This window comes from Eubalaena glacialis, chromosome 6 (genome assembly GCF_028564815.1).
Source record: "Eubalaena glacialis isolate mEubGla1 chromosome 6, mEubGla1.1.hap2.+ XY, whole genome shotgun sequence".
NCBI classification, from domain to species: domain Eukaryota; kingdom Metazoa; phylum Chordata; class Mammalia; order Artiodactyla; family Balaenidae; genus Eubalaena; species Eubalaena glacialis.
In genome coordinates this window covers 18,898,420-18,912,775 of record NC_083721.1, presented here as the reverse complement: position 1 = coordinate 18,912,775, position 14,356 = coordinate 18,898,420, and the positions used below count along the sequence as shown (strand labels likewise).

Genomic DNA, 14,356 nt, shown 5'->3' with positions numbered 1-14,356 from the left:
TATCACGTTGATTGATTTGCGTATATTGAAGAATCCTTGCATTCCTGGAATAAACCCCACTTGATCATGGTGTATAATCCTTTTAATGTGCTGTTGGATTCTGTTTGCTAGTATTTTGTTGAGGATTTTTGCATCTATGTTCATCAGTGATATTGGCCTGTAGTTTTCTTTCTTTGTGACATCTTTGTCTGGTTTTGGTATCAGGGTGATGGTGGCCTCGTAGAATGAGTTGGGGAGTGTTCCTCCCTCTGCAATATTTTGGAAGAGTTTGAGAAGGATAGGTGTTAGCTCTTCTCTAAATGTTTGATAGAATTCGCCTGTGAAGCCATCTGGTCCTGGGCTTTTGTTTGTTGGAAGATTTTTAATCACAGTTTCAATTTCAGTGCTTGTGATTGGTCTGTTCATATTTTCTATTTCTTCCTGGTTCAGTGTTGGCAGGTTGTGCATTTCTAAGAATCTGTCCATTTCTTCCAGGTTGTCCATTTTATTGGCATAGAGTTGCTTGTAGTAATCTCTCATGATCGTTTGTATTTCTGCAGTGTCAGTGGTTACTTCTCCTTTTTCATTTCTAATTCTATTAATTTGAGTCTTCTCCCTTTTTCTCTTGATGAGTCTGGCTAATGGTTTATCAATTTTGTTTATCTTCTCAAAGAACCAGCTTTTAGTTTCATTGATTTTTGCTATTGTTTCCTTCATTTCTTTTTCATTTATTTCTGATCTGATCTTTATGATTTCTTTCCTTCTGCTAGCTTTGGGGTTTTTTTGTTCTTCTTTCTCTAATTGCTTTAGGTGCAAGGTTAGGTTGTTTATTCGAGATGTTTCCTGTTTCTTGATGTATGCTTGTATTGCTATAAACTTCCCTCTTAGAACTGCTTTTGCTGCATCCCACAGGTTTTGGGTCGTCTTGTCTCCATTGTCATTTGTTTCTAGGTATTTTTTGATTTCCCCTTTGATTTCTTCAGTGATCACTTCGTTATTAAGTAGTGTATTGTGTAGCCTCCATGTGTTTGTATTTTTTACAGATCTTTTCCTGTAATTGATATCTAGTCTCATAGTGTTGTGGCCGGAAAAGATACTTGATACGATTTCAATTTTTTTAAATTTACCAAGGCTTGATTTATGACCCAAGATATGATCTATCCTGGAGAATGTTCCATGAGCACTTGAGAAAAATGTGTATTCTGTTGTTTTTGGGTGGAATGTCCTATAAATATCAATTAAGTCCATCTTGTTTAATGTATCATTTAAAGCTTGTGCTTCCTTATTTATTTTCATTTTGGATGATCTGTCCATTGGTGAAAGAGGGGTGTTAAAGTCCCCTACTATGATTGTGTTACTGTCGATTTCCCCTTTTATGGCTGTTAGTATTTGCCTTATGTATTGAGGTGCTCCTATGTTGGGTGCATAAATATTTACAATTGTTATACCTTCCTCTTGGATCGATCCCTTGATCATTATATAGTGTCCTTCTTTGTCTCTTGTAATAGTCTTTATTTTAAAGTCTATTTTGTCTGATATGAGAATTGCTACTCCAGCTTTCTTTTGATTTCCATTTGCATGGAATATCTTTTTCCATCCCCTCACTTTCAGTCTGTATGTGTCTCTAGGTCTGAAGTGGGTCTCTTGTAGACAGCATATATATGGGTCTTGTTTTTGTATCCATTCAGCCAGTCTGTGTCTTTTGGTGGGAGCATTTAATCCATTTACATTTAAGGTAATTATCGATATGTATGTTCCTATTCCCATTTTCTTAAATGTTTTGGGTTTGTTATTGTAGGTGTTTTCCTTCTCTTGTGTTTCTTGCCTAGAGAAGTTCCTTTAGCATTTGTTGTAAAGCTGGTTTGGTGGTGCTGAACTCTCTCAGCTTTTGCTTGTCTGTAAAGGTTTTAATTTCTCCATCAAATCTGAATGAGATCCTTGCTGGGTAGAGTAATCTTGGTTGTAGGTTTTTCTCCTTCATCACTTTAAGTATATCCTGCCACTCCCTTCTGGCTTGCAGAGTTTCTGCTGAAAGATCAGCTGTTAACCTTATGGCGATGCCCTTGTGTGTTATTTGTTGTTTTTCCCTTGCTGCTTTTAATATGTTTTCTTTATGTTTAATTTTTGATAGTTTGATTAATATGTGTCTTGGTGTGTTTCTCCTTGGATTTATCCTGTATGGGACTCTCTGTGCTTCCAGGACTTGATTAACTATTTCCTTTCCCATATTAGGGAAGTTTTCAACTATAATCTCTTCAAATATTTTCTCAGTCCCTTTCTTTTTCTCTTCTTCTTCTGGGACCCCTATAATTCGAATGTTGGTACGTTTAATGTTGTCCCAGAGGTCTCTGAGACTGTCCTCAGTTCTTTTCATTCTTTTTTCTTTATTCTGCTCTGCAGTGGTTATTTCCACCATTTTATCTTCCAGGTCACTTATCCGTTCTTCTGCCTCAGTTATTCTGCTATTGATCCCATCTAGAGTATTTTTAATTTCATTTATTGTGCTTTTCATCGTTGCTTGGTTCCTCTTTAGTTCTTCTACGTCCTTGTTAAATGTTTCTTGCATTTTGTCTATTCTATTTCCAAGATTTTGGATCATCCTTGCTATCATTATTCTGAATTCTTTTTCAGGTAGACTACCTATTTCCTCTTCATTTGTTAGGTCTGGTGTGTTTTGACCCTGCTCCTTCATCTGCTGTGTGTTTTTCTGTCTTTTCATTTTGCTTATCTTACTGTGTTTGGGGTCTCCTTTTCACAGGCTGCAGGTTCGTAGTTCCCGTTGTTTTTGGTATCTGTCCCCAGTGGCTAAGGTTGGTTCAGTGGGTTGTGTAGGTTTCCTGGTGGAGGGAACTAGTGCCTGTGTTCTGGTGGATGAGGCTGGATGTTGTCTTTCTGGTGGGCTCGTCCACGTCTGGTGGTGTGTTTTGGGGTGTCTGTGGCCTTATTCTGATTTTAGGCAGCCTCTCTGTTAATGGATGGGGCTGTGTTCCTGTCTTGCTAGTTGTTTGGCATAGGGTGTCCAGCACTGTAGCTTGCTGGTCGTTGAGTGAAGCTGGGTCTTGATGTTGAGATGGAGATCTCTGAGAGATTTTCGCCGTTTGGTATTACGTGGAGCTGGGAGGTCTCTTGGGGACCAGTGTCCTGAAGTTGGCTCTCCCACCTCAGAGGCACAGCCCTGATGCCTGGCTGGAGCAGCAAGAGCCTTTCATCCACACGGCTCAGAATAAAAGGGAGAGAAAATGGAAAGAAAGAAAGAAAGAGGATAAAATAAAATAAAATAAAGCAATTATAATAAAAAATAAGAAAAAATTATTAAGAATAAATTTATTAAGAAAAAAAATTTTTTTTAATTTTTAAAAATAGATTTATTAATTTTTTATACTAATAATTAGAAAAAATTTTTTAAGAAAAAAATTTAATTTTTTAAAATAAAAAATATGAAAAAACTTATTAAAAAAAATTTTTTTAAATTTTTTAAAAATAGAAAATAAGGAAAAAATTATTAAGAAAACATTTATTAGGGAAAAAAAATTTTTTAAGTAAAAAAAAAAACAAAAAATAAACGGACAGACCTAACCCTAGGACTAACGGTGAGAGCAAAGCTATACAGACAAAATCTCACCCAGAAGCATACACATATACACTCACAAAAAAAGGAAAAGGGGAAAAGTTAATATATCCTGCTCCCAAAGTCCACCTCCTAAATTTGGGATGATTCATTGTCTATTCAGGTATTCAACAGATGCAGGCACATCAAGTTGTTTGTGGAGCTTTAATCCGCTGCTTCTGAGGCTGCTGGGAGAGATTTCCCTTTCTCTTCTTTGTTCGTACAGCTCCCGGGGTTCAGCTTTGGATTTGGACCCGCCTCTGCATGTAGGTCGCCTGAGGGTGTCTGTTCCCCGCCCAGACAGAACGGGGTTAAAGGAGCAGCTGATTCAGAGGCTCTGGCTCAGTCAGGCCGGGGGGAGGGAGCGGTACGGAGGAGGAGGAGGCGGGCCGAGCCCGCGGCGGCAGAAGCCGGCGTGACGTTGCAGCAGCCTGAGGCGTGCCGTGCGCTCTCCCGGGGAAGTTGTCCCCAGATTACGGGAGCCTGGCCGTGGCGGGCTGCACAGGCTCCCGGGAGGGGCGGTGTGGAGAATGACCTGTGCTCGCCCACAGGCTTTTTGTTGGCGGCAGCAGCAGCCTCAGCGTCTCATGCCCGTCTCTGGGGTCCGCGGTGATAGCCGCGGCTCGCGCCTGTCTCTGGAGCTCGTTTAAGTGGCGCTCTGAATCCCCTCTCCCCGAACACCGCGAAACAAAGAGGCAAGAAAAAGTCTCTTGCCTCTTCGGCAGCTGCAGACTTTTTCTCGGGCTCCCTCCCGGCTAGCTGTGGTGCGCTAGCCCCTTCAGGCTGTGTTCACGCAGCCAACCCCAGTCCTCTCCCTGGGATCCGACCGAAGCCCAAGCCTCAGCTCCCAGCCCCCGCCCGCCCAGGCGGGTGAGCAGACAAGCCTCTCGGGCTGGTGAGTGCTGCTCGGCGCCGAGCCTCTGTGTGGGAATCTCTCCGCTTTGCCCTCCACACCACTGTGGCTGCGCTCTCCTCCGTGGCTCCGAAGCTTCCCCCCTCTGCTACCCGCAGTCTCTGCCCACGAAGGGGCTTCCTAGTGTGTGGAAACCTTTCCTCCTTCACAGCTCCCTCCCACTGGTGCAGGTCTCGTCCCTATTCTTTTGTCTCTTTTATTTCTTTTTTCTTTTGCCCTACCCAAGTACGTGGGGATTTTCTTGCCTTTTGGTAGGTCTGACGTCTTCTGCCAGCGTTCAGTGGGTGTTCTGTAGGAGCAGTTCCACGTGTAGATGTATTTCTCATGTATCTGTGGGAAGGAAGGTGATCTCCGCGTCTTACTCTTCCGCCATCTTGCCCCTCCCTCCGGTTTGTTCATATTTTGTATTTCTTCCTAGTTCAGTCTTGGAAGGTTATACCTTTCTAAGAATTTATCCATTTCTTCCAGGTTGTCCATTTTATTGGCATAGAGTTGCTTGTAGTAGTCTCTTAGGATGCTTTGTATTTCTGCGGTGTCTGTTGTAACTTCTCCTTTTTCATTTCTGATCCTATTGATTTGAGTCCTCTCCCTCTTTTTCTTGATGAGTCTGACTAATGGTTTACCCATGTTGTTTATCTTCTCAAAGAACCAGCTTTTAGCTGTATTGATCTTTGCTATTGTTTTCTTTGTTTCTATTTCATTTATTTCTGCTCTGATCTTTATGATTTCTTTCCTTCGCTAACTTTGGGTTTTGTTTTTTCTTCTTTCTCTAGTTCCTTTAGGTGTACGGTTAGATTATTTATTTGAGATTTTTCTTGTTTCTTGAGGTAGGCTTGTATAGCTATAAACTTCCCTCTTAGAACTGCTTTTGCTGCATACCATAGGTTTTAGATTGTCGTGTTTTCGTTGTCATTTGTCTCTAGGTATTTTTTGATTTCCTCTTTGATTTCTTCAGTGTTCTCTTGGTTATTTAGTAACGTAGTGTTTAGCCTCCATGTGTTTGTGTTTTTTACGTTTTTTTCCCTGTAATTCATTTCTAATCTCATAGCGTTGTGGTCAGAAAAGATGCTTGATATGATTTCAATTTTCTTAAATTTACTGAGGCTTGATTTGTGACCCAAGATGTGATCTATTCTGGAGAATGTTCCGTGCGCACTTGAGAAGAAAGTGTAATCTGCTGTTTTTGGGTGGAATGTCCTATAAATATCAGTTAAATCTATCTGGTCTATTGTGTCATTTAAAGCTTCTGTTTCCTTATTTATTTTCATTTTGGATGATCTGTCCATTGGTGTAAGTGAGGTGTTAAAGTCCCCCACTATTATTGTGTTACTGTTGATTTCCTCTTTTACAGCTTTTATCAGTTGCCTTATATATTGAGGTGCTCCTATGTTGGGTGCATATATATTTATAATTGTTATATCTTCTTCTTGGATTGATCCCTTGATCATTATGTAGTGTCCTTCCTTGTCTCTTGTAACATTCTTTATTTTAAAGTCTATTTTATCTGATATGAGTATTGCTACTCCAGCTTTGTTTTGATTTCCGTTTGCATGGAATATCTTTTTCCATCCCCTCACTTTCAGTCTGTATGTGTCCCTAGGTCTGAATTGGGTCTCCTGTAGACAGCATATATATCGGTCTTGTTTTTGTATCTATTCAGCAAGTCTGTGTCTTTTGGTTGGAGCATTTAATCCATTCACGTTTAAGGAAATTATCGATATGTATGTTCCTATGACCATTTTCTTAGTTGTTTTGGGTTTGTTTTTGTAGGTCCTTTTCTTCTCTTGTGTTTCGCACTTAGAGAAGTTCCTTTAGCATTTGTTGTAGAGCTGGTTTGGTGGTGCTGAATTCTCTTAGCTTTTGCTTGTCTGTAAAGCTTTTGATTTCTCCATCGAATCTGAATGAGATCCTTGCCGGGTAGAGTAATCTCGGTTGTAGGTTCTTCCCTTTCATAAGTTTAAGTATATCACGCCACTCCCTTCTGGCTTGTAGAATTTCTGCTGAGAAATCAGCTGTTAACCTTATGGGAGTTCCTTGTATGTTATTTGTCATTTTTCCCTTGCTGCTTTCAATAATTTTTCTTTGTTTTTAATTTTGGCCAATTTGATTCCTATGTGTCTTGGCATGTTTCTCCTTGGGTTTATCCTATATGGGACTCTCTGCGCTTCCTGGACTTGGGTGGCTATTTCCTTTCCCATGTTAGGGAAGTTTTCGACTATAATCTCTTCAAATATTTTCTCGGGTCCTTTCTCTCTCTCTGCTCCTTCTGGGACCCCTATAATGCGAATGTTGTTGTGTTTAATGTTGTCCCAGAGGTCTTTTAGGCTGTCTTCATTTCTTTTCATTCTTTTTTCTTTATTCTGTTCTGCAGCAGTGAATTCCACCGTTCTGTCTTCCAGGTCACTTATCCGTTCTTCTGCCTCAGTTATTCTGCTATTGATTCCTTCTAGTGTAGTTTTCATTTCAGTTATTGTATTGTTCATCTCTTTTTGTTTGTTCTTTAATTCTTCTAGGTCTTTGTTAAACATTTCTTGCATCTTCTCGATCTTTGCCTCCACTGTTTTTCCGAGGCCCTGGATCATCTTCACTATCATTATTCTAAATTCTTTTTCTGGAAGGATGTCTATCTCCCCTTCATTTAATTGTTTTTCTGGGGTTTTATTTTGTTCCTTCATCTGGTACATAGTCCTCTGCCTTTTCATCTTGTCTATCTTTCTGTGAATGTGGTTTTTGTTCTACAGGCTGCAGGATTGTAGTTCTTCTTGTTTCTGCCGTCTGCCCTCTGCTTGTGTTTTGTTTTGATAGAAGAGTAGAATTGGAGTAGCAATAGTGTATCTAGTGATCTGACATCAGAGACATTTTACTTACTTTCTTTGTGGTGTCAGTTGGTACATAGAGGATGGACATTGGATTCAGACAGACATTGGTCCCAGCTTTTCCACTCGCTGGTTATGTAACCTTAGGCATATTATTTAACTTCTCTGAATCTCTGCTTTCTCAGTGATGAAAAGAGGACAGTAGTATATTACTTCTACAGTATAGAAATTTACCTTAATAACTGTGTCTGGAGTGTACCAAATGCTCAAGAAATATGGTGCCCTTCATTGCACTACAGGATGGAGTCAGGTGGCATGTTGTAGCTTCTGTGTACTCAGCTATAGTCCATTATTGAGGAACATTTCATACTTCATCTTTCTTTCTTATTCTTATACCTTTCCTTTATCCATAATGCAGCTGTTCCCTTCTGCAGGAACAATGAAACACGGTACCAATCATGCTGCGTTATTAATTTTGCACCGAGCCTACTGACAGTGACCTCTCCCGCAGTAGCCTTCAATCCTTTGCCTTAAAAAATATCTCACAAAGCTTCTCCACTGGGCAGGTGTGAGCATTATTCTTAGTCCTCCCACTGCTTCAGTGGGGCACAGTCATCAGTAATATGTACATTTGCAGTTTGGCTCAGGTCTCTTTCTCTGCTTTGCTCAAAAGGTACCACTGACCTTTCTAATAAGCTGGGTTGCAGTTGACTAAGCTTGCACGTAGGAGGGCCAGTGAGAAAGTAAATCTCTGTTTCTGTCTAGCCAGTGATGAAGAGTCAGGAAAAATTCCACTCAAAGTCCATAAATCTTTAATTTTCCTTCCTGAAGGGATGTGAGAGAATAGCTCTCCTGTCTTTACATGTGATAGCATTCCTGAATGCACAGGGAGGGTTTTTGATGTCAAATTTTTGTGCCATAATTGTGGGTGGCAACAGCTAGCATCCTGCAGTTAGCTGTGAAATTAGATTTTGGACCGGTAAAGGACAGCAATATGTCTGGGGTTTGTAAATCACCTGAGCTCTTCAAATGCACTGTGGATAAAGTGTATTTATCAGGCCAAAACCTCACAATAAGCAGGAGGATCAAAGTGGGCTCAGGAACAAGGTCTGGAATCCATCTAAAGCATCAAGAGAGAGGGAGGAATTAAGGTCATGGAGTCCGTCATTTTATTCCACATAAAATGGACATTTCAGCCTGTCCAAAAGCACAGAGAAAGCAGTTGAGCTTCTCTAAGCAGTTAAACCAGCTGTTAGCAGAGCAAGCATGTATTTTAGGAAGCAGTACTAGCCAGGACGTAAGAATGCAACTCCCGGTCCCAGGACCACAGGGATGAGTGAAAGAGGGGTTGGCAAAGATTGGGAAAGGCTTTTCTCACCTGAGAAGCAGAGTTCCAGGACTCTCCGGAGGGCCTGAGTAACTGCAGAGCTGAAATGCAGCAACCCAGAACAAAGGGGCTGCTTTCTGGGGGCCACAGCTGGCGAAAAGACTGAAAACTCAGATCCTAAAATTCTTCCAGGCCCATCATATCAGCAGGCCAACATGAAATGGCTGCAGGTTCCAGTGGTGACATGAGGCAGTCAGCCTGCGAATTGCTTCTTAGGTCCTAGGCGAGTGATTCAGAGTAAACATTGAGAGAACTTGATAGCAACTTGCTATTGCTATGACATCCAAGTGTGGAATCTGCGGGTGTATATTGTGTGAGTCTTGGACTTTTAAGATTTTATTTCCATTTTGTTTTATTTTTAAATACAAATTGGAAGAATAGTTGGCCCTTCATCACAGATTGTTTTTATGCCCACCTGTGTTTTCTTTTTCCCCAAGCCCTCCCACTACCCTTCTATCCATCATCCACAACTCATCCCCACATAGAAAAGCTCACAATTTTAAGTCACAGGTTCTTCTTCCCTCAAGGTAATCTCTGATTCTGCACCCAGTTCCAAGATGTACATGTGTGGGGAAATTTTCCCACACCACCAAGCAAGTCTCTGACACCAACTGGAATTCAACTCAGTTCTGACACTATCTACCTAGAGGTAGCATCAGATCCCACAGGTTAGGACTCAGTCCTACAAGACTAACCCAGCCCCCAAATTCAGACTCCAACTGCAAGTCCAGTTTATCACCTGTGCTTCTGACTGATCAGCTATAGCTTGGAGGTTCCAGTGACCTGCTCCTTGAGTTTGATTAAAGTACTAGAGCAGCACAGAACTCAGGGAAACATTTTACTTACTAGATTACCTGTTTATTTTAAAAGGATATAACTCAGGAAGAGCCAGATGGAAGAGATGAATAGGGCAAGGAAAGGGGAAAGGGTGAGAAGCTTCCACACCCTCACTGAGGGCCACTCTCCCCAAATCTGTACGTGTTCACCAACCCAGAAGCTCTCCCAACCCTGTCCTTTTGGGGTTTTATGGAGGCTTCATTACCTAGGCATGGTTGATTAAATCATTAGCCATTGATGACTGAACTTAGTCTCCAGCCCCTCTCCCCTCCCTGGGGTGGTGAGGCTGAAAGTTCCAAGGCTCTAATCATATGGTTGGTTCCCCTGGCAACCAGATCCCATCTTTATGTGCTTTGCACAAGTCACCTCATTAACATAACAAAACACCTTTAGGAAATTCTGAGAGTTTTAGGAGCTCTGTGCCAGAAACAGGGACTAAGACCAAAAATATATATATATATATTTTTGTTTTTTTGAGAAAGTAGTAAGGATTTTTATTGTCAACACAAGTTAAGAGAAACAAGCATAACAGAAGACACAAATAAATTAATTGTTCTGATCATTTTAGACTCCAGGGCATCTCTGTAGGATGATCAGCTCAGCTCCTGGTGTAGACACCATACTGTCCAAAGCAAAAGGCAGCAGGAATTTGAGACAGTGTTCAAGACAATGATTGAACATGTACACAGGGAGGAGAAATGAAAAGGTGGTTTCCCTAGTCCCTTTCCTCAGTGAGGTACGTGTTTATAAAGGTATGAGGCTCATTTGGGGGGGAAAATGATTGCATACAGAAAATTTTTTAATTCTTCCACCTCCCAGGAAAAAATTTTTCAGGCCCTGGCCTGAACAAGAAACTCAAAATAGGGTGACACTAGTTTCATATGAACCGCAAGACTATACGCAAACTGCAGTTGCCGCCTCCTTTAAGAAAGTTTAACATCCATTTATCTATACCAAACCAGTAGACTGAATTTTCTCCCTTAGGAAGTTTTCAACCAAATGGGAGTTAAATTAATCTCACTTTAAAGTGCAACAAAGGATATGTAAGGCTAGTGTTTGTTCTGTGACACACAAAAGAGAAGCATCCCTCCAACAGCACTGGCCCAAGAGGTACTACAGTAAGAACTGGCTGCAGGACAAAGTGATCCATGAGGTCTACCAACAAGCAAGGAGATTCCGGTTTCAGCAGAAAACAGAGGGGATCCCTGCCAAGCTGGCTCTTAACTATACCCAGATCTCAAACAGATCCTGGGTCCCCATAACTGACAAGGCTGAAGCACACAGTGCCAGCACAGCCAAGAGGGCTAAAGCTGTCTAAACTAGTCAGTGAACGCCTCTGCGCCATGATTTGTCCGTGCGCACATGGACAGTGGTAAAGGAATCAAGAAGCCTTGGTTTTGGAACAACACAAACATTATTTACCTAGTAAGTAATGATCAAAGTTCTTGGGTAGAGTAAAGATACAAAAATAGGTAATGAGGTCCCCATACATCACTGCTGAGGTTTAGTCTAACTTTAACTTAAAGCAGTACAAAATGGCTTCTTCTGCACAAGGACAAACTTTGCACTAATGTCTCTCAAAAATCAATTATGTCTCCAGCTCTAGCCTCAGTTTGAGAGATTTTTTAAAAGACAAAACAAAACTTTTCCTGTGTCAGAGCCAAGGTAAAGGGGAGTTGGGCTCAAGACACCCTCTATCCAGAGTTCCTGGAACAAAGAGCTCTAGAAGCCAGTGGGTGTGAGAACATTCAAGTCCTACGGTTTGAGATTGTGGGCCCGCGGCAACTGTTTCTTCCCTTCTATCACTGGGATGTCCATCTTGGGTGGCTTGAACACTGCTGGATCCTCGGCCATTCGGGTGGCCTGCATGCAGATCAGTTCCATTGGAGAAGGCTTCTGGGCTCCTTTGTAGGCCTGGATGGCAAAACCTCCAGAATCAGACTTCTGGAGGGATCTTGGTCCAAAGAGGCTCCATTTATCTGCCGAGCTTCTGTCTTTTCCCCCCCTTCCAGAATCCATGGTGCTAAGATTGGGGCCAGGTAAGGCTGTGGAAGAACCAGAAGTGAACCAGCCTCTGGGCTTCTGCTTAGGGGAAGAGAGGGAGTTGCTGCTTGGGGTGGCCTGGGTGGAGGCCGGCTGCTTCTCCTCTCTTGTTATCTCTCCGCTCTGGAGCTTTAGTTTGTGGAGTGCTTCTACCACGCGAGGGTACTTGGTCTCCTCGGTGGTGAGGCCCTTGTGGGGTGTGTAGCCAGCATCTCTCAGCCCTGCCTGCTGCTCAAAACGCTGAATGCTCTCCTGGGTCTGTTTTGTGATCAGAGACCTCATGATGACATGGGTAGCTTTAGCCTTCACCACGGGGACCTTGTCCGCACCGTCAGTGGCCGATGGCAGGGCACGGGACGAGACACTGGCCTCTCCTTCCTCCACCTTGGCGAGGTGCTGATACTTGCACTCTGGAATCACTGGCTTCCAGGGGATGCTGCCCATGTCCGATGGAGGAGGAGTCATGGGCGTAGGGTCCTCCAGGGCATCATCATAGCTGAATGCCCGGCGGTACGTCCCGATGGGCAGGGACATCTTGCCTAGAGGCCCACTAGGCTCAAGAGCAGGCACTTCTGGTTGTCTTGAAGCCATTGAAAGACTGGGATCCAGGTGCTTTCTATACAGAATTCAGAGCTGAGTCCCTGCCACCAGAGTGAAATGATGTGAAGATTATGCTGACAGGTATTAAAGAGGAGCATTGGGCTTCCCTGGTGGCGCAGTGGTTGAGAATCTGCCTGCTAATGCAGGGGACACGGGTTCGAGCCCTGGTCTGGGAAGATCCCACATGCCGCGGAGCAACTGGGCCCGTGAGCCACAACTACTGAGCCTGCGCGTCTGGAGCTTGTGCTCCGCAACAAGAGAGGCCGCGACAGTGAGAGGTCCGCGCACCGCGATGCAGAGTGGCCCCCGCTCGCCGCAACTAGAGAAAGCCCTCGCACAGAAACGAAGACTCAACACAGCCAAAAATAAATAAATAAATTAATTAATTAATAATTTAAAAAAAAAAGAGCATTGTCCAGCTGCTGCAAATTAGCAAAGCTGCTCGGGAAGAGTCCATCCATTCCAGAGGTTCTGTTTTTCCGCCTCCGCGGAGCCGCCTGCGGCCCAAGCTCCAGCACTAAAGAGGCTCCGAGGACCCACGTCTCTCTCTCGAGAGGCTGTGGCGCATTCATGACCCAAGCCATGGTGTAAGCGGCGCTGTGCCCGTGGCGACACAGAAGGCCCCAAGCACCAACCAGGGAGGGACCCAAAAATATATTTCTTATTATGAATCACAACATCACATCATTTACATGAATGCTGAGTGCTGACTTGACAGCAATAACATTTCTTTTAAAATTTTCAAGAATATGATCCTTAAAGAAGCAACAACTAGAAAAGTTAAAAAGTTCACACCACTGTCAGAAAAAAATATGGCCTTTTTCCACGTTAGTTGTAGAATTCTGGCTTAAAAACCCAGGGAGGAACTGATTGGTCTGAGGATGTTAGTAGGTGATTTTTGGTGGACAAAATGATTTTGCAAACAGATTACTGTTTAATCATTCAGATGGCTCTTTTGAGTTACTTTAAGATCTGTGAGGTAGATGCAGGCAGTAAGTTCAATAGCTTGTCATTGTAAGCTGGACAGTTTTACAGAATATTGTATTAATTTTTTTCAAAGGCAAATGCAGTCAGGGTATAATGTCCTAGCCACTTTCTGGAAAACAATCCAAATGTACATTTTTTTCAAACAGAATTGTAAGCTGTGGTTGATGTGGCAGCCCTATAGCTGAAGTGGACTGATTTCTGTATAACTAATTTCTTTGCGGCGTTTAACCTGGCCAACCTTGGGTTCCACAAACCTCATTGATCAAGTTTCCACCCTTTGCTCGTGTCCTGTAATGTCCCAGGAAGTGGTGTTGAGAGGAAGGAGGAGTTTGACCCACTTGGAGCTGAGTCGCCATGTTTACTGAAGCTAACAGTGATTTGACACATCCGAGGAAACTTTTCTCCCTACAGGAACCATTTCCCATCATGTCTCAAACTTTTCTCCATTCTACTAGGAAAGATGAATTCTACTTTCCTCCGAGGTAGTAGAGGACAGTCAGGTTGCTGCCAAAAGACAGCTCTTCACACTCTTGAGAATGTGAAATGAATTAGTGTGTGGCCTGAGAGGCTGAAATTTGGCAAAATTGGCAGGTGTGAACATTCTTTCTTCACCTCGTGCAGAGTCATCCGGGGGAAAGAGACGGAGGGTCCTGATATGAGCTGTTTGCCATTGCACAGTGCTGACCACTGCATGACACTCTATACCAACAGAGGAGATGTGTGCTCCTGTGAAAAGAACTGACAGATATGATTTGGTTCTGGGAACTGAGCCGCATGACACCATGCTGGAAACGAAGTCATTAGCTGTGATCTTGTAAAGATTCTGGCATTGTGAGATAAAGTGGTTTGATCACCAATGTGTCACATAATAAGGCTTTGGAGTAGCTTTAAAAGGCACTGTAGATCAGTATGAAAATGAAATGTTTTACATCTAATGAAAAAATTCTACTCAGAGGAGAATATATTCAACCATTTAAAGTCTGTGTGTGCGTACATGCATGCGTGCATATGTGTGCGTATGTGTGTGGTCTAGACAAAGAGAAAATCCACTTAGGAGAACTTGTAAAGAACCTAGTAAAAATCGTATGGCCAAGACATAGCCTTTAATTTTGGAACTACTGGATGTAAAAATGGAAGGAAGTGAGCATCAGTGAGTGTAAAAGATGACAGCCAGAAAATATCACTGT

General features: G+C 42.6%; 1 protein-coding gene across 1 annotated transcript; it reads right to left on the bottom strand.

The window, feature by feature from the left end:
• Window positions 1-11,294: 11,294 nt before the first annotated feature.
• LOC133093190 (putative monooxygenase p33MONOX) lies at window positions 11,295-12,239 on the bottom strand. The gene has a single exon (XM_061192949.1). It carries the CDS (start codon window positions 12,171-12,173, stop codon window positions 11,295-11,297), a length of 879 nt encoding a protein of 292 aa, XP_061048932.1. The 5' UTR covers window positions 12,174-12,239.
• Window positions 12,240-14,356: the final 2,117 nt, after the last annotated feature.

Excerpts from the sequence above, each read along its gene's own strand:
- LOC133093190 (XM_061192949.1), bottom strand. The coding sequence starts at position 12,173 with ATGGCTTCAAGACAACCAGAAGTGCCTGCTCTTGAGCCTAGTGGGCCT.